This window comes from Corella eumyota, chromosome 6 (assembly GCF_963082875.1).
Source record: "Corella eumyota chromosome 6, kaCorEumy4.1, whole genome shotgun sequence".
In the NCBI taxonomy this organism is placed as follows: domain Eukaryota; kingdom Metazoa; phylum Chordata; class Ascidiacea; order Phlebobranchia; family Corellidae; genus Corella; species Corella eumyota.
The window spans coordinates 4982925-5001214 of NC_137495.1; the positions used below are offsets into that span (position 1 = coordinate 4982925).

The following is an 18290-nucleotide window of genomic DNA, read 5'->3' on the forward strand; positions in this document are numbered from 1 at the left end:
TCAACCAAACCTTTAGAACCGCACTGGTCTAAATATCCTATTTCAAAAAAATTATAAAAAAATATTTAATATTAATAAAGTTATGACATATTTACTAAATTTTCGTAAAATTTCAAATCCCGAAATTAAACATCTTATTTGATACGCATTGCCCTAACTAACAAAAAAGATTAAGAAATTTGCGAAAAAATCCAAAAATAAAAAAGTTAGGGCAAAAAATTATTGCCCCCCCCCCCATATATTGGTACTATATAAAGTGGGCCAATAAAAATTTCAAAAAAATTGAAAAATTTAAATCGAATTTAAACCAAACCAATAGAACCGCACTGGTCCAAATATCCTATTTCAAAAAAATTATGAAAAAATATTTAATATTAATAAAGTTATGACATATTTACTGAATTTTCGTAAAATTTCAAATCCCGAAATTAAACATCTTATTTGATGCGCATTGCCCTAACTAACATAAGAGATAAAGAAATTTGCGAAAAAATCCAAAAATAAAAAAGTTAGGGCAAAAAATTATTGCCCCCCCCCCCCCATATATTGGTACTATATAAAGTGGGCCAATAAAAATTTCAAAAAAATTGAAAAATTTAAATCGAATTTAAACCAAACCAATAGAACCGCACTGGTCTAAATATCCTATTTCAAAAAAATTATGAAAAAATATTTAATATTAATAAAGTTATGACATATTTACTAAATTTTCGTAAAATTTCAAATCCCGAAATTAAACATCTTATTTGATGCGCATTGCCCTAACTAACATAAGAGATAAAGAAATTTGCGAAAAAATCCAAAAATAAAAAAGTTAGGGCAAAAAATTATTGCCCCCCTCCCCCATAAATTGGTACTATATAAAGTGGGCCAATAAAAATTTCAAAAATATTGAAAAATTTAAATCGAATTTAAACCAAACCAATGGAACCGCACTGGTTTAAATATACTATTTCAAAAAAATTATGAAAAAATATTTAATACTAGTAAAGTTATGACGTATTTACTGAATTTTCGTAAAATTTCAAATCCCGAAATTAAACATCTTATTTGATGCGCATTGCCCTAACTAGCATAAGAGATAAAAAAATTTGCGAAAAAATTCCTAAAATAAAAAAGTTAGGGCAAAAAATTATTGCCCCCCCCCCCCCCCCCCCATAAATTGGTACTATATAAAGTGGGCAAATAAAAATCAAAAAAATTAAAAAATTAAATTTGAATTTAAACCAAACCATTAGAACCGCACTGGTCTAAATATCCTATTTTAAAAAAATTATGAAAAAATATTTAATATTAATAAAGTTATGACGTATTTACTGAATTTTCGTAAAATTTCAAATCACGAAATTAAACATCTTATTTGATGCGCATTGCCCTAACTAACATAAGAGATAAAGAAATTTGCGAAAAAATCCAAAAATAAAAAAGTTAGGGCAAAAAATTATTGCCCCCTCCCCCCCCCCCCCCCCCATAAATTGGTACTATATAAAGTGGGCCAATAAAAATTTCAAAAAAATTGAAAAATTTAAATCGAATTTAAACCAAACCAATAGAACCGCACTGGTCTAAATATCCTATTTCAAAAAAATTATGAAAAAATATTTAATATTAATAAAGTTATGACATATTTACTAAATTTTCGTAAAATTTCAAATCCCGAAACTAAACATCTTATTTGATGCGCATTGCCCTAACTAGCATAAGAGATAAAGAAATTTGCGAAAAAATCCAAAAATAAAAAAGTTAGGGCAAAAAATTATTGCCCCCCCCCCCATAAATTGGTACTATATAAAGTGGGCAAATAAAAATTTCAAAAAAATTAAAAAATTGAAATCGAATTTAAACCAAACCATTAGAACCGCACTGGTCTAAATATCCTATTTCAAAAAAATTATGAAAAAATATTTAATATTAATAAAGTTATGACGTATTTACTGAATTTTCGTAAAATTTCAAATCCCGAAATTAAACATCTTATTTGATGCGCATTGCCCTAACTAGCATAAGAGATAAAGAAATTTGCGAAAAAATCCAAAAATAAAAGAGTTAGGGCAAAAAATTCCTCCCCCCTCCCCCCATAAATTGGTACTATATAAAGTGGGCCAATAAAAATTTCAAAAATATTGAAAAATTTAAATCGAATTTAAACCAAACCAATAGAACCGCACTGGTCTAAATATCCTATTTCAAAAAAATTATGAAAAAATATCTAATATTAATAAAGTTATGACATATTTACTAAATTTTCGTAAAATTTAAAATCCCGAAATTAAACATCTTATTTGATGCGCATTGCCCTAACTAACTTAAGAGATAAAGAAATTTGCGAAAAAATCCAAAAATAAAAAAGTTAGGGCAAAAAATTATTGCCCCCTCCCCCCCCCCATAAATTGGTACTATATAAAGTGGGCCAATAAAAATTTCAAAAAAATTGAAAAATTTAAATCGAATTTAAACCAAACCAATAGAACCGCACTGGTCTAAATATCCTGTTTCAAAAAAATTATGAAAAAATATTTAATATTAATAAAGTTATGACATATTTACTAAATTTTCGTAAAATTTCAAATCCCGAAATTAAACATCTTATTTGATGCGCATTGCCCTAACTAACATAAGAGATAAAGAAATTTGCGAAAAAATCCAAAAATAAAAAAGTTAGGGCAAAAAATTATTTCCCCCCCCCCCATATATTGGTACTATATAAAGTGGGCCAATAAAAATTTCAAAAAAATTGAAAAATTTAAATCGAATTTAAACCAAACCAATAGAACCGCACTGGTCCAAATATCCTATTTCAAAAAAATTATGAAAAAATATTTAATATTAATAAAGTTATGACATATTTACTGAATTTTCGTAAAATTTCAAATCCCGAAATTAAACATCTTATTTGATGCGCATTGCCCTAACTAACATAAGAGATAAAGAAATTTGCGAAAAAATCCAAAAATAAAAAAGTTAGGGCAAAAAATTATTGCCCCCCCCCCCATATATTGGTACTATATAAAGTGGGCCAATAAAAATTTCAAAAAAATTGAAAAATTTAAATCGAATTTAAACCAAACCAATAGAACCGCACTGGTCTAAATATCCTATTTCAAAAAAATTATGAAAAAATATTTAATATTAATAAAGTTATGACATATTTACTAAATTTTCGTAAAATTTCAAATCCCGAAATTAAACATCTTATTTGATGCGCATTGCCCTAACTAACATAAGAGATAAAGAAATTTGCGAAAAAATCCAAAAATAAAAAAGTTAGGGCAAAAAATTATTGCCCCCCTCCCCCATAAATTGGTACTATATAAAGTGGGCCAATAAAAATTTCAAAAAAATATTGAAAAATTTAAATCGAATTTAAACCAAACCAATGGAACCGCACTGGTTTAAATATACTATTTCATAAAAATTATGAAAAAATATTTAATACTAGTAAAGTTATGACGTATTTACTGAATTTTCGTAAAATTTCAAATCCCGAAATTAAACATCTTATTTGATGCGCATTGCCCTAACTAGCATAAGAGATAAAAAAATTTGCGAAAAAATTCCTAAAATAAAAAAGTTAGGGCAAAAAATTATTGCCCCCCCCCCCCCCCCCCCCCATAAATTGGTACTATATAAAGTGGGCAAATAAAAATTTCAAAAAAATTAAAAAATTAAAATTGAATTTAAACCAAACCATTAGAACCGCACTGGTCTAAATATCCTATTTTAAAAAAATTATGAAAAAATATTTAATATTAATAAAGTTATGACGTATTTACTGAATTTTCGTAAAATTTCAAATCACGAAATTAAACATCTTATTTGATGCGCATTGCCCTAACTAACATAAGAGATAAAGAAATTTGCGAAAAAATCCAAAAATAAAAAAGTTAGGGCAAAAAATTATTGCCCCCTCCCCCCCCCCCCCCCCATAAATTGGTACTATATAAAGTGGGCCAATAAAAATTTCAAAAAAATTGAAAAATTTAAATCGAATTTAAACCAAACCAATAGAACCGCACTGGTCTAAATATCCTATTTCAAAAAAATTATGAAAAAATATTTAATATTAATAAAGTTATGACATATTTACTAAATTTTCGTAAAATTTCAAATCCCGAAATTAAACATCTTATTTGATGCGCATTGCCCTAACTAACATAAGAGATAAAGAAATTTGCGAAAAAATCCAAAAATAAAAAAGTTAGGGCAAAAAATTATTGCCCCCCTCCCCCATAAATTGGTACTATATAAAGTGGGCCAATAAAAATTTCAAAAATATTGAAAAATTTAAATCGAATTTAAACCAAACCAATAGAACCGCACTGGTCTAAATATCCTATTTCAAAAAAATTATGAAAAAATATCTAATATTAATAAAGTTATGACATATTTACTAAATTTTCGTAAAATTTCAAATCCCGAAATTAAACATCTTATTTGATGCGCATTGCCCTAACTAACTTAAGAGATAAAGAAATTTGCGAAAAAATCCAAAAATAAAAAAGTTAGGGCAAAAAATTATTGCCCCCTCCCCCCCCCCATAAATTGGTACTATATAAAGTGGGCCAATAAAAATTTCAAAAAAATTGAAAAATTTAAATCGAATTTAAACCAAACCAATGGAACCGCACTGGTTTAAATATCCTATTTCAAAAAAATTATGAAAAAATATTTAATATTAATAAAGTTATGATATATTTACTGAATTTTCGTAAAATTTCAAATCCCGAAATTAAACATCTTATTTGATGCGCATTGCCCTAACTAGCATAAGAGATAAAAAAATTTGCGAAAAAATCCAAAAATAAAAAAGTTAGGGCAAAAAATTCCTTCCCCCCCCATAAATTGGTACTATATAAAGTGGGCCAATAAAAATTTCAAAAAAATTGAAAAATTTAAATCGAATTTAAACCAAACCAATAGAACCGCACTGGTCTAAATATCCTGTTTCAAAAAAATTATGAAAAAATATTTAATATTAATAAAGTTATGACATATTTACTAAATTTTCGTAAAATTTCAAATCCCGAAATTAAACATCTTATTTGATGCGCATTGCCCTAACTAACATAAGAGATAAAGAAATTTGCGAAAAAATCCAAAAATAAAAAAGTTAGGGCAAAAAATTATTGCCCCCCCCCCCCCATAAATTGGTACTATATAAAGTGGGCCAATAAAAATTTCAAAAATATTGAAAAATTTAAATCGAATGTAAACCAAACCAATGGAACCGCACTGGTTTAAATATCCTATTTCAAAAAAATTATGAAAAAATATTTAATATTAATAAAGTTATGACATATTTACTAAATTTTCGTAAAATTTCAAATCCCGAAATTAAACATCTTATTTGATGCGCATTACCCTAACTAACATAAGAGATAAAGAAATTTGCGAAAAAATCCAAAAATAAAAAAGTTAGGGCAAAAAATTAATGCCCCCCCCCCCCCCCATAAATTGGTACTATATAAATTGGGCCAATAAAAATTTCAAAAATATTGAAAAATTTAAATCGAATTTAAACCAAACCAATAGAACCGCACTGGTCTAAATATCCTATTTCAAAAAAATTATGAAAAAATATTTAATATTAGTAAAGTAATGACATATTTACTGAATTTTCGTAAAATTTCAAATCCCGAAATTAAACATCTTATTTGATGCGCATTGCCCTAACTAGCATAAGAGATAAAGGAATTTGCGAAAAAATCCAAAAATAAAAAAGTTAGGGCCAAAAAATTATTGCCCCCCCCCCCCCCATAAATTGGTACTATATAAAGTGGGCCAAAAAAAATTTCAAAAAAATTGAAAAATTTAAATCGAATTTAAACCAAACCAATAGAACCGCACTGGTCTAAATATCCTATTTCAAAAAAAATTATGAAAAAATATTTAATATTAATAAAGTTATGACATATTTACTAAATTTTCGTAAAATTTCAAATCCCGAAATTAAACATCTTATTTGATGCGCATTGCCCTAACTAACATAAGAGATAAAGAAATTTGCAAAAAATTCCAAAAATAAAAAAGTTAGGGCAAAAAATTATTGCCCCCCCATATATTGGTACTATATAAAGTGGGCCAATAAAAATTTCAAAAAAATTGAAAAATTTAAATCGAATTTAAACCAAACCAATAGAACCGCACTGGTCTAAATATCCTATTTTAAAAAAATTATAAAAAAATGTTTAATATTAATAAAGTTATGACATATTTACTGAATTTTCGTAAAATTTCAAATCCGGAAATTAAACATCTTATTTGATGCGCATTGCCCTAACTAACATAAGAGATAAAGAAATTTGCGAAAAAAAACAAAAATAAAAAAGTTAGGGCAAAAAATTATTGCCCCCCCCCCCATAAATTGGTACTATATAAAGTGGGCCAATAAAAATTTCAAAAAAATTGAAAAATTTAAATCGAATTTAAACCAAACCAATAGAACCGCACTGGTCTAAATATCCTATTTCAAAAAAAATTATGAAAAAATATTTAATATTAATAAAGTTATGACATATTTACTAAATTTTCGTAAAATTTCAAATCCCGAAATTAAACATCTTATTTGATGCGCATTGCCCTAACTAACATAAGAGATAAAGAAATTTGCAAAAAATTCCAAAAATAAAAAAGTTAGGGCAAAAAATTATTGCGCCCCCCCTATAAATTGGTACTATATAAAGTGGGCCAATAAAAATTTCAAAAATATTGAAAAATTTAAATCGAATTTAAACCAAACCAATAGAACCGCACTGGTCTAAATATTCTATTTCAAAAAAATTATGAAAAAATATTTAATATTAATAAAGTTATGACGTATTTACTGAATTTTCGTAAAATTTCAAATCCCGAAATTAAACATCTTATTTGATGGGCATTGCCCTAACTAACACAAGATATAAAGAAATTTGCGAAAAAATCCAAAAATAAAAAAGTTAGGGCAAAAAATTATTGCCCACCCCCCCATATATTGGTACTATATAAAGTGAGCCAATAAAAATTTCAAAAATATTGAAAAATTTAAATCGAATTTAAACCAAACCAATAGAACCGCACTGGTCTAAATATCCTATTTTAAAAAAATTATGAAAAAATATTTAATATTAATAAAGTTATGACATATTTACTGAATTTTCGTAAAATTTCAAATCCCGAAATTAAACATCTTATTTGATGCGCATTGCCCTAACTAACATAAGAGATAAAGAAATTTGCGAAAAAATCCAAAAATCCAAAAGTTAAAAATTATTGCCCCCCCCCCCCCATATATTGGTAATATATAAAGTGGGCCAATAAAAATTTTTAAAAAAATTGAAAAATTTAAATCGAATTTCAACCAAACCTTTAGAACCGCACTGGTCTAAATATCCTATTTCAAAAAAATTATGAAAAAATATTTAATATTAATAAAGTTATGACATATTTACTAAATTTTCGTAAAATTTCAAATCCCGAAATTAAACATCTTATTTGATGCGCATTGCCCTAACTAACATAAGAGATAAAGAAATTTGCGAAAAAATCCAAAAATAAAAAAGTTAGGGCAAAAAATTATTGCCCCCCCCCCCATATAATTGGCCTTGGTGTTTTTGCTAAATTTGGCCGAAAATGAAAAAAAAATATTTTAATATTTTTTTGCATAAAAGGGATTAACAGTCTACTATAAGCCGTCCTAACGTTTCAAATCTGTTTTTAACAATTTAAAAAACATGTTTTTATCAAAAAATAAATTTGAAAAAAAACGACTCTCGTGCACCATCTTGCAGTAAAAAAATAATTATAACATTTAAAATAAATACCTTTTGGTATTTTTGGGCAAAAAAAATCCTTACAATGTAATTTGAGTCAGTTTAACGTCTTTAAAATTAAGTTTTTGTTAAATTTCGGTGACTTATATTTTCCTCCAAAAACAGTGATTTTTGGCATTTTCTACAAGGGTATATATAGCCTTGGTGTTTTTGCTAAATTTGGCCGAAAATGAAAAAAAAATATTTTAGTATTTTTTTGCATAAAAGGGATTAACAGTCTACTATAATCCGTCCTAACGTTTTAAATCTGTTTTTAACAATTTAAAAATCATGTTTTTATCAAAAAATAAATTTGAAAAAAAACGATTCTCGTGCACCATCTTGCAGTAAAAAAATAATTATAAAATTTAAAATAAATACTTTTGGGTATTTTGGGGCAAAAAAATTTTTTACAATGTAATTTGAGTCAGTTTAACGTCTTTAAAATCAAGTTTTTGTTAAATTTCGGTGACTTATTTTTTCATCCAAAAACAGTGATTTTTGGCATTTTTTACAAGGGTATATATAGCCTTGGTGTTTTTGCTAAATTTGGCCGAAAATGAAAAAAAAATATTTTGGCATTTTTTTGCAAAAAAGGCATTAACAGTCTACTATAAGCCGTCCTAACGTTTCAAATCTGTTTTTAACAATTTAAAAATCATGTTTTTATCCAAAAATAAATTTGAAAAAAACGACTCTCGTGCACCATCTTGCAGTAAAAAAATAATTATAAAATTAAAAAAAATACTTTCGAGTATTTTGGGGCAAAAAAATTTCCTACGATCTGATTTAAGGCAGTTTAACGTCTTTAAAATCAAGTTTTTGTCGAATTTCGGTGACTTATTTTTTCCCCAAAAAACAGTGATTTTGGGCATTTTCTACAAGGGTTTTTGGTGTTTTTACAAGGGCCTTGGTGTTTTTGCTAAATTTGGCCGAAAATTAAAAAAAATTTTTAGTATTTTTTTACAAAAAAGGCATTAACAGGCTACTATAAGCCATTCTAACGTTTTAAACCTGTTTTTAGCAATTTAAAAATCACCAAATAATAAAATTTGAAAAAAAGCGCCTCTCGTACATACTTCAAAAAAAAAAATCGTCCATTGAATCCTATACTTCAAAAAAAAAATGTGAATATATAAAAAAAAATTTATGATAATTTGATAATAAATAATTTATTGAATACAAAACAACATTAAATAAAAAAAATTGCAACAAAACCTGACTAACAAAATTAAAGTAAAAAATTAAAATATAACTTAATGGAACACCAATTAGATTTTTAATGAACACCAATTAGGTTTTTTTTTACATTAAAGTACTTTGGTTATTGAGCTTTTTTATGCAAACGGTCTAGATGAGACGACTTGACATCTGTCATGAATGATTTGGCCCAACTTGAGGTCGCTCTTTCTCTTTGCTGTAAAATATTAATTGTTTTTTAATTTGGTTATCAGTCGTTATAAAAATCGCAAAAAATTCCTATATTTTAAACTGGCATATACTTGTTTTTCTTAATTAATTAAGTTATCAATTTCCTAATTTAATTAAATTTCTTAATTTCTAAAAAAAAAGTTTTATTTAATAAATAACTATGATAAAGAAAAAGGAAAAATGTTAAAAAAAAGTAAAAATTTAAAACTTTTGTGGAAAAAAAACTAACGATGTTATTACCTCAACAGTTCTTACAAAGAGTCGTATGTCGTTACATAATAAAGCTGGGACTTGGAATGCGTTGAAATGGCCACCTTCCTTCATATAAGTAAAATGAATCAGGTTGGGAATATGAGATTTCATCCAAGTTTTCGCACAGATAATAAACTCGTTAGGGAACCAACCATACCCATAGGGAACATGAATTTTTAATCTAAAAGGTAAAACAGTAAAAATGTTGACCCCACATCCATACAGCCTATGTTAAAATTAAAACTAATATATATTGTAACGAATCTGCCATGTTGTTCTGCCACATTAAAGTTTTTTCTCTATTTCTTTTTTTTTATTTCTTCCTTTATCAAAGTTATGCGAGTTTGTGGATGGTTGAACGAATAAATAAACTAAAAAAATCTTGTAAGAGGACGTAAAAAAAAATTTATGGCTTTTTTACAAAAGATATAACAATATACTAAACTCACAAAACTCAAAGATAGTTAAGTACACAAAAAAATAGTAAACAATCACCAACAAAGGCAAATGTATTCTAATTATTGCAAACAAACTTACTGGTTCATTTTAAGCACTATAGGGTTAGCTAAGGTCTCTTTGTAGAGCCTTAATGAGGCAGTAACATTCTCAGACCACCAGTATATCATAATATTGTCGAGAAGTTGATTTTCTGTCCAATATTTCCACAGAAGACCACCATCCATTTCTCTGCAAATTAAAAAAAAAATGTATATCGATCAATTTTACATTCCTATTTTCTAAAAATAGAAAACTCAATCACAAAGACCGGCAACATGATGAAGTGGTTACAACACTTCCTAAACTACTTGAGGTCCTGGGTTAGATCCCTAAAGCCCTGATGCTGTAGCACCCTTAAATAAGGCGTTGTTAACAGTAAAAACTTCTGCTGAGCCAGCACTTTATTAGCAGATTAACTATCATGCAAATATAATCTATAATATCCCAAACTGTCATAGGCAACTCGAGACTGGGTAGGGGCAATTGACGTTACTCTATGTTTAGGTGGTGAAGTAGACCTTTAAGGATAAAAATATTTACAAAAACAGCATTTTTTTATTTTTTAAAAAAAGCTTACAGAGATTAAATTTAGTGTCCATTCTCAACACTGCTTGATTATTTAAACAAACTTACCTGCCCTGCATATCAGTCCAGGAAGAAAACTTCTCCAAAATGTAAGCAGCAAGGCCAACTGGAGAATCTGACAAAGCAAAACCTACAAAAAAATTTTAAAACAAGACTTAATAAAGTTTAAAATTTTGACTCAATTTATATTATTTAATGTACTACTGAAAATAAAATAAATTTACCAACTGTATCGGGTTTGGTTGCATGCAAATGTGCATACCCAGTTTCTTCAAAGGCATTTTTTAAGGTTTTTTTGAACGGGTATATCTTCTCACTTTCTTCCGCCGTGTAAAAAAGACTGGGTATGTAAGAACCAATTATAATTTTAAGAACACTAGTAATGCCTTGTGGGCCTTTGGTGGACATGGTTGTGTAGCAACCCCTTATACAACTGTATAACATAAATAATATGGTGCTTTAGATAGCGTATTAAGACTATGTTATACAATAAATAATTTAACCACTTAGGCATGTAAATAACAAATTTCAATTAAACAAGAAAATTCATTTTAAATATTTATTAATTTTTCATTTCATGTTTTATAAATAAACTATTTTAACAACCAGATCCTTAAGCCATACCATAAAAGGTTTAAAATAAGTTAAAGAAACAGCTAGAAAATTGTTAAACTACCAGGCTAGCTTAGTTAAGGTTTGAATACCTTGGGTACATAATAGAAATAGCATTGCTGATCATTGCTCCATAATCTCCACCCTGAACATAATATTTCTTATGACCAAGTCTCAGCATCAATTTGTGAAAAACGCGGGCACATTCGTAGATGTTAAAACCTTACATAAAATATTTCAATTAGTAAATTGGCAAAATATCAAGTTCTATCGAAAACTATTTAACCAAATATTACAAAAGTGAATTCTACTACAAAGGAATGCCCAATAAATACTGGTGTTTGGAATAACTAAGTATTCTTATAAATTTAATTGTAAAAACATCACTAGCTACAAGAACTTACCAATAACATAGGCAACAGACATTTCACAAGTATTAAAATGATAAGTTAGGCTAGTAAATTCAGAATATTTGAGGGTAAAACACAGAAAGGTATTACCTTCTCTTTCAGGTGCATCAGAAAACCCAAATCCTGGGATAGAAGGAACAACAACCGTAAAAGCATCCGTCTCGTTTCCTCCATGCTCCACAGGGTTGGTCAACATTGGGATCATCTCGAGGTACTCGACGAAAGAACCCGGCCAACCGTGAATGCATAGGATTACTTTTTGATCCTAGAAAGTGAATAGTAGTCAGAACACTTTGTTTTATTACATGAAATGCTCGGTTTGATTCCCACTGCTTTTATGCTGTAGGACCTTTTGGTAAGGTACTATAAACTTTATAAACTTTTTCTGAGCCAACACTTAATCAGCAAGTTAAAATATAATCTATAATATCCAAAACTGCAACAGGCAAACTGCTCAAGATTGGGTAATGGTAACTGCTGTTACTTTATGTTAAGGTCATAAATTCAACCTTCCTACATTTAGGATAAATAAATGTATAAATAAAAATTATGACCAAAATTCATTGTCAATTTTTTTTTAATTGCTATTTTTAACCACTGACTACTTATACTTTTTCTAACCTGTTCTTGCTAATAAAATAACTAAGTTAGTACTGACCAGTTTTTCATAATCTCCCCCTGCTGATGGCTTGAACATTCCTACTACTTTCTTTGCCATCATGACCTTATTTGCTTGTACCTAGGTAAAACTCAACTAAATTACTCATAACAACTAATGCTAATAACTCGGGTCTAAATTTACCTATTTTGGGCAATTTGGCCTACAAAAAAAACACCTTTAAGATCTTTACTTCTACAAAAATAATTTGGCAATTAAAATTTGAAAAAAGTTTTAAAAATATTAATCAACTTTTCAAACCTGAAAATTGAAATAGGGGTAAGTATCCGGTGGGGTTTCGTGGATAAAATGAATCTGAATCCCTTCAATGCGAGTTTTAAAGTGTCCGAACGTGTTCATCATCTTCTCTTGGGTCCTCCAGGAGTACTCTTTCTTCCAATACTTGAGTAGGTCCTCCATTACATGATCCCGCATCCCATATTGAAACTTGACATTGGATAAAGATGCAGTGGGATATCTAAAAAAAAAGTTGAATTAAATTTTTACGATTTATATATATAGCTCAACTAAATATTAATTAAAAATATTTTTAAAATAACCTTACCTTGTTTGCGAAATTTTGTTGTTAAACTTTTTCAGCTGTGCATCAGGAATTTTGATTTCAAATTTATAAATTGTAACATCATTGTCATCGTTGCCCTCTAGCGACCAGACTTTGTCGGGAAAAAACTGGGAGATCAAATCCAACTCCTTTTTCTTGTTGTCGTTCCATTTCCAAATTGCAAAAATTATTATTAAACCAAGCACCACATACAAAATCATTTTTACAACCCTAGCTGTAATGTTACATCGAAAATGGAATTAGTTAACTTTTTTAAAGCAGTATTTTATTTTAAAAGCCTAGTAAAAAATAAACCCTGATACAGAAATACTTTTGCAACAGTAAAAAAATGTGTACACTGTTTTACCGGCTAAGTTGATGCTAAGTACAATAAAGGTAGACTTAATGTAAGCTACAGAACTAATCAGGCAGCAATAAATGCAAGGAGAATATCTATGTGTTCATTTTGGTTTAGGATTTTTGCAACTAACACAAGACATATTTACTATTTTAACTTTAAATTTTGTTTCCTACGAAACGATCAGTTTTGTTTCCATTAACAAAGTCCATTGTAACGTACTGACTGTGTCAACCACAACTTCCACTTTTTCCTCTCCCTCCTCTTCTTCATCATAATTTAACTCAAATCTTCCGTAGGAGTTTGCTGGGGAATTCACCTCCGGCCACAACTGCTCTACTGTGACGCATTTGACTCCGCTCTCGCTGCTTGTGCAAATCACCCTTGCTTCTTTAAACTCGGACACAACGGGGGTATAGTTTTCAGTCATTTCCATTATCTTAAAGGCCATAATATCGCCCCGGCGAGGAGGCCAGGATAGAGACTGTAAATTGGTGTAATCATGACATTGCTGTTTAAATTTGCGTGAAATTATTGCAGACTCGGTTTCCAGAGGGGATTTGTTTGTTTCAACATCACATTGCATTTCTTCTTCCATGCTTGGACACCTTAAAATAACAGAGGAGTTGTGATAATTATTTGTGTTAGAATAATTGTTGGCATAATGAGGATGGGTAATATTGACATTTCGTAGAGTGCCTGAATCAACTTGTTTGCTGTTTGTTGCAAAATTTTTATTAATAGGAGTTACGTTTAGTTTAAGATTTTTATCGCCGTCAGTTGGGTCTGATGAGCTAGTTGAGTCCGATGAGTTACTGGAGTCACCGCTACTATCATCTTTTGTAACTAGCTCTTCTGTAACTTTAACAGTTTTGGAATTTGCAGTCTTTAAAGGAGTTTTAATGTTTGGGGGATCTAAATCGCTATTCGAAGAACTACTACTTGTTGCGTTTTTATTTACGGATTCTCGAATTTTATTGTTTGTTATGGTAACAACAGGTTCAGAGTCGAAACTACTTAAAGAGCTGCTTGATGCTGTTTTTGAAGTTTTTTTGGCTTGTTTTAATACCGCTTGTTTTTTGACAGGTTTCTTTTTTAGAATCAACTCAACAATTTTCTTGTTTTGCTCAGTTTTTTTCTTTCTTTTTGCTGTGTTTGCGTTTTCTGGTATTTTCAAGACATTTCTTTTTCTCTTTTTAGTATTTGAAACCATTTTTTTCTCATTTTTTGTAGATACATTGGGTTTACTTTTTTTTGAATCATCATAGGATACTAAAATTTCGTCGTCTTGTCTGATAATTCCTATATCCTCACAGGATAAAAGCACAAAATTGTCGATAGACAATACCATAAATCTGGTATTCGTGAAACCAAATCGCTCTACAATGGCATGCTCCAACTCAATAATGCTCTTCATGGTTGTATTGTTTATCAAAAACATGTATTTTGTTGACATTGAAGTGTGGTTGGGGGGAGCCATTTCAAAGTTTAGTCGGACTCTTATCAGGTTGCTCATTGTATTTAGATGGTGTGTAATATCAGGCATAACAATCAGTTCAAATCCCTAACTAAATCTCTGTTTAAAAATATCTGCATATTGTTAGTGATAAATAGAAATATTAATTTTAAATTATTGCAATTGTAATGTGATCATGAACCATAGGTTATTAAATTGAGCATAAAGTTGTTGTGCTTGTAATAATATGTTAAAACTATATAAATTAGGTTTAAAGCAACAAAACAAAAACATTTAAATTTAATAAATGTATGTACCAGACAATTAAAAAAAAATTACAGAATTAAGTCAACCTATGAATATAGCAAAATTAAATACATTGCTAAAATAAACAGGCTTATAGTAAAATATATAAAAAAACATTGACTTATTATTTTCCTATTCAGTTTTATTTTGGTTTGAAAGCTGTTTTAATTGTTCTTGAGAGGCCGATAACAGCATCTGTAAAGCCAAAAAGTTTTGTTCTCTTTGCAATTTGTTTTTCTTTTCCTCGCTGATAACAGAATCTAAAATGGACTGCCTGGCATTCTCTACAGACTCTTGTATGGATTGACAGTTTTTTAAACGCTCTTCTTCAAATGCAACTTCAAGTTGTTTTTCATAGGTCTTAGTTAGTTCATGCAATGCTTCTTTGTTAGTCTCAGTTGTAATTTCCATTTGAGTTTTTAGTAATTCATCGATTTGTTCTTTTATAGACAACTTTGCATCTTCGGTTATTTGTGAACACTTCTTTGTAATTTCTAAACACTTTGCATCCACAAAAGATTTTAATTTTTTTTCACAATTCTCTATTAAAACTTTTATTTTATTTTCTTGCATTGCATTTTCATCGTTGACCTTTTTTTGCGTCACAGATGATTGCTGTTCTAATATTGTTAAGCACTTCTGTACTATTTTTTCCAAATTATTGTCCGATTCAAGGAGTTGTTTGTTAAGTGCTTGCCGGGACATTTCCGAAAACTGTCGAGTCATCAATGTAATAACCTTTTGTGACTCATCTTTTAATGCCTTAATTTCGATATCATGTGCTTTGTTTATTTGCAAAATTTCTTCCTTACGAGCTTTTTCGCTGGCATTATTCTCCTTCTTCATAGTGCTCGTCAACTCGGTAATCTCCTGTCTAAGATCCGACATTGACTTTTCTGTTTGTTCTTTTATAATAATGGCAGAGTCTAGTTTACTTTGCAGTTCGAGAACAATTTTACTTTCAGTTGCTGGAGATTTAAAATTGTCTTTTTTTGGCTTTGAGTTAGTGACTTTATCTGAAAGTTTGTCATCACTAGTTCCACTTGTAAGAGTGGAAAATGGAGCAAATTTCGTTTCTGGGACATTAAAAACAGCACCACTTCTGTGGTCCCCACTCTGTAAAATTGAGTACTCTGATTTTACAGGATCATCGTTTGAAGACACAGAACCCAAAGCAACATCATTTTCATTTTTTTCAACTAAAAGTGTGTCCTGAATGGCGGAGTTAGAAATAGTTTCTTGAAAAATTGAAGTGTCCGATAATTTTTCTGGTGAAAGCTCAGAATATTTTTCTTCAGGAGTTTGGGAGTGAGTTGTTTCCAAAATCTTCGGAGACTGAGCTTCCAAAATCCAGGCTGGAGGATTGTTTTGTGTTGCCACTAAGGGTGAGTCTGACACATTTGAACTTTCAGCATCGGCGCTCTCAAATGTCCCAAAGTCATCATCATCCCATTCTTCTGCCATTTCTTATCCAATCTACAATCAAGAATTCTGTTTTAATTGTTAACAATCTACTGCAATGAATAGATAAACAAAACTGTTGGAAAAAGCATAAAGCAGTTGAAACATAGATGCTGTATAAAAGATTTAGATTTAGTATTGAATATCTCATTTACAGACCCTCGTATAACTGTACCGCTGTATAACTACACTCTTTATTTTTACACAATAATCAAATATAGTAATTTTTAAACACTAGCCAAACTATTAAGCTGTTGAGCACCATAGTTGTAAACTGTCCGTCCCTAATTCCCTTTACAAAATCGAATTTTACCTGTAATAACTTGATTGTTTTTACGGAAAATTAACAACTCTTTGCACTTGTACTATGTCACGTTTTATAACTCTGCACCAATGACGGTAGGAACTTGCTGACATGTTTTTTAATTGAATAAAGTTTTTACCGAAAATCGCGCGAACTACAAAAACATAACCAAACAATTTACAACATGCACATGTATCTTTTTTTATTTTCAAAAAAAAATTAAGTCCTAAAATTTAAATTTAAAGTTAAATTTTATTTAAAGGTTATGTTAAAGATCTTAACTTCAGGCAAAATAAATTGAATTAGCTTAACTATTAGCTATTATTAAAACTGCTTTGTTTTTACAGCTTAAAAGAAAGATGCATTTCTTATTAAAGAGGTTAAATACAAACTTTAAAGATGTTCTCGTGCACGAAGACTCGATTTTAAAAATCGGAAAGGACGATTCCAACGATTTACAGTTGTTGAATCCATGTATATCATCAAAACATGCAATTATGGGTTGTGAAAATGGAAAAATTTATATTAAAGATTTAATGGTAACTCACTTTTTTTCAATAGTACATCAAACTATATTAACAAAGTTAAAACTAAAATACTATATTAAAAATGTTTTTTTCTTATGCTATAAAATATACAAACACATTTTTGTTAAATGCAGAGCACCAATTTTACGTATAAAAACAGAAAACACATTAAATCTAATGTTAAAATTGATGTCAAATTTGGTGATATAATTGAGTTTGCAAGAGATAGTTTCTTCAACTTTGAAGTTAAAACTGGGGAGAGATTTATATATAGAATCGAGGTACCTTACATTTATTTAACATAAAACTAAAAACACTGTTATTTTCACACATATTTTTTTATTAGAGATGTACCAACCTATCACCTAGTTTAACACCAATAAAACATGTTCATGAATCCAGTCCTTCATTTGCAAATGGGATGTTGTACAACATGCTAATGTAGGTGAATTATTTAAATTGATTTTTTATGAAAGTTCAATAGAAAAGTATATGTCTAAACAATTTTAAATTTTAAAGGAGCCGGGAAAAACTATCAATAGAAAAAAACTTGCCCAGTAAGGTAAAAATACCTATGAATTGTGTTTATCGGTTGATTTTATAGGCCCCTTTTTCAACAGCATAATTTTTTATAGAATGAACTAGGTTCCAGCCAAGCTTCAGGCTCATCAAATGCAAGTTCCAGCAGTATAGGGTAAAAATCAATTTGACTAAAACCTCTTAATAACTAAGCCAAGCTGAAATTAAAATAATATGTCATTTATAAATAGGGTAATGCATTTGTTTTAGATCAATTAAAAAAGAAAGCTATTTGGTCAACTATAACAACAACATCATTGCACCTGTACAGGTACATGGTAAAGAATTAAACAAACTTCCCAGTGTATAAATTCAGCAATCTTTGTAAATATAATTATATATGAGTACCTAAAATAATAACAATAGCATATAACAAGTTTGTTGTTTTAAGGAAAGGGACTATAAAAAAGAATTGCAAGAAAAAACACATAAAAAGAGCCTTCTGCTTGTTAGTATATAGTTTAATATTATAACAAACCTTACTGAAACTTAAAAATATAAAAC

The 18290-nt window shown here is 29.0% G+C and overlaps 3 protein-coding genes across 3 annotated transcripts; all 3 read right to left on the bottom strand.

Annotated features, from left to right (window-relative positions):
- Positions 1-9022: 9022 nt before the first annotated feature.
- Positions 9023-13016, bottom strand: LOC145754946 (epoxide hydrolase 1-like). The gene is made up of 9 exons (XM_082571119.1): positions 12799-13016; positions 12495-12711; positions 11666-11840; positions 11258-11387; positions 10778-10986; positions 10602-10683; positions 10008-10157; positions 9459-9651; positions 9023-9204 (listed from the first exon to the last, which is right to left on the bottom strand). The coding sequence occupies exons 1-9, from the start codon at positions 13014-13016 to the stop codon at positions 9112-9114; spliced, it is 1467 nt and encodes a 488-aa protein (XP_082427245.1). The 3' UTR covers positions 9023-9111.
- A 41-nt stretch (positions 13017-13057) lies between these two features.
- Positions 13058-14699, bottom strand: LOC145754851 (uncharacterized). The gene has a single exon (XM_082570995.1). The coding sequence runs from the start codon at positions 14697-14699 to the stop codon at positions 13326-13328; it is 1374 nt and encodes a 457-aa protein (XP_082427121.1). The 3' UTR covers positions 13058-13325.
- A 331-nt stretch (positions 14700-15030) lies between these two features.
- LOC145754852 (uncharacterized) lies at positions 15031-16650 on the bottom strand. The gene has a single exon (XM_082570996.1). The coding sequence runs from the start codon at positions 16377-16379 to the stop codon at positions 15048-15050; it is 1332 nt and encodes a 443-aa protein (XP_082427122.1). The 5' UTR covers positions 16380-16650; the 3' UTR covers positions 15031-15047.
- Positions 16651-18290: the final 1640 nt, after the last annotated feature.

Excerpts from the sequence above, each read along its gene's own strand:
- LOC145754946 (XM_082571119.1), bottom strand. The coding sequence starts at position 13,016 with ATGATTTTGTATGTGGTGCTTGGTTTAATAATAATTTTTGCAATTTGG. Across the intron at positions 11,388-11,665 it reads TGATGCACCTGAAAGAGAAG|GTTTTAACATCTACGAATGT; the intron begins GTAATACCTTTC and ends ATTTTATGTAAG. Across the intron at positions 10,158-10,601 it reads TGGACTGATATGCAGGGCAG|AGAAATGGATGGTGGTCTTC; the intron begins GTAAGTTTGTTT and ends TTTAATTTGCAG.
- LOC145754851 (XM_082570995.1), bottom strand. The coding sequence starts at position 14,699 with ATGCCTGATATTACACACCATCTAAATACAATGAGCAACCTGATAAGA.
- LOC145754852 (XM_082570996.1), bottom strand. The coding sequence starts at position 16,379 with ATGGCAGAAGAATGGGATGATGATGACTTTGGGACATTTGAGAGCGCC.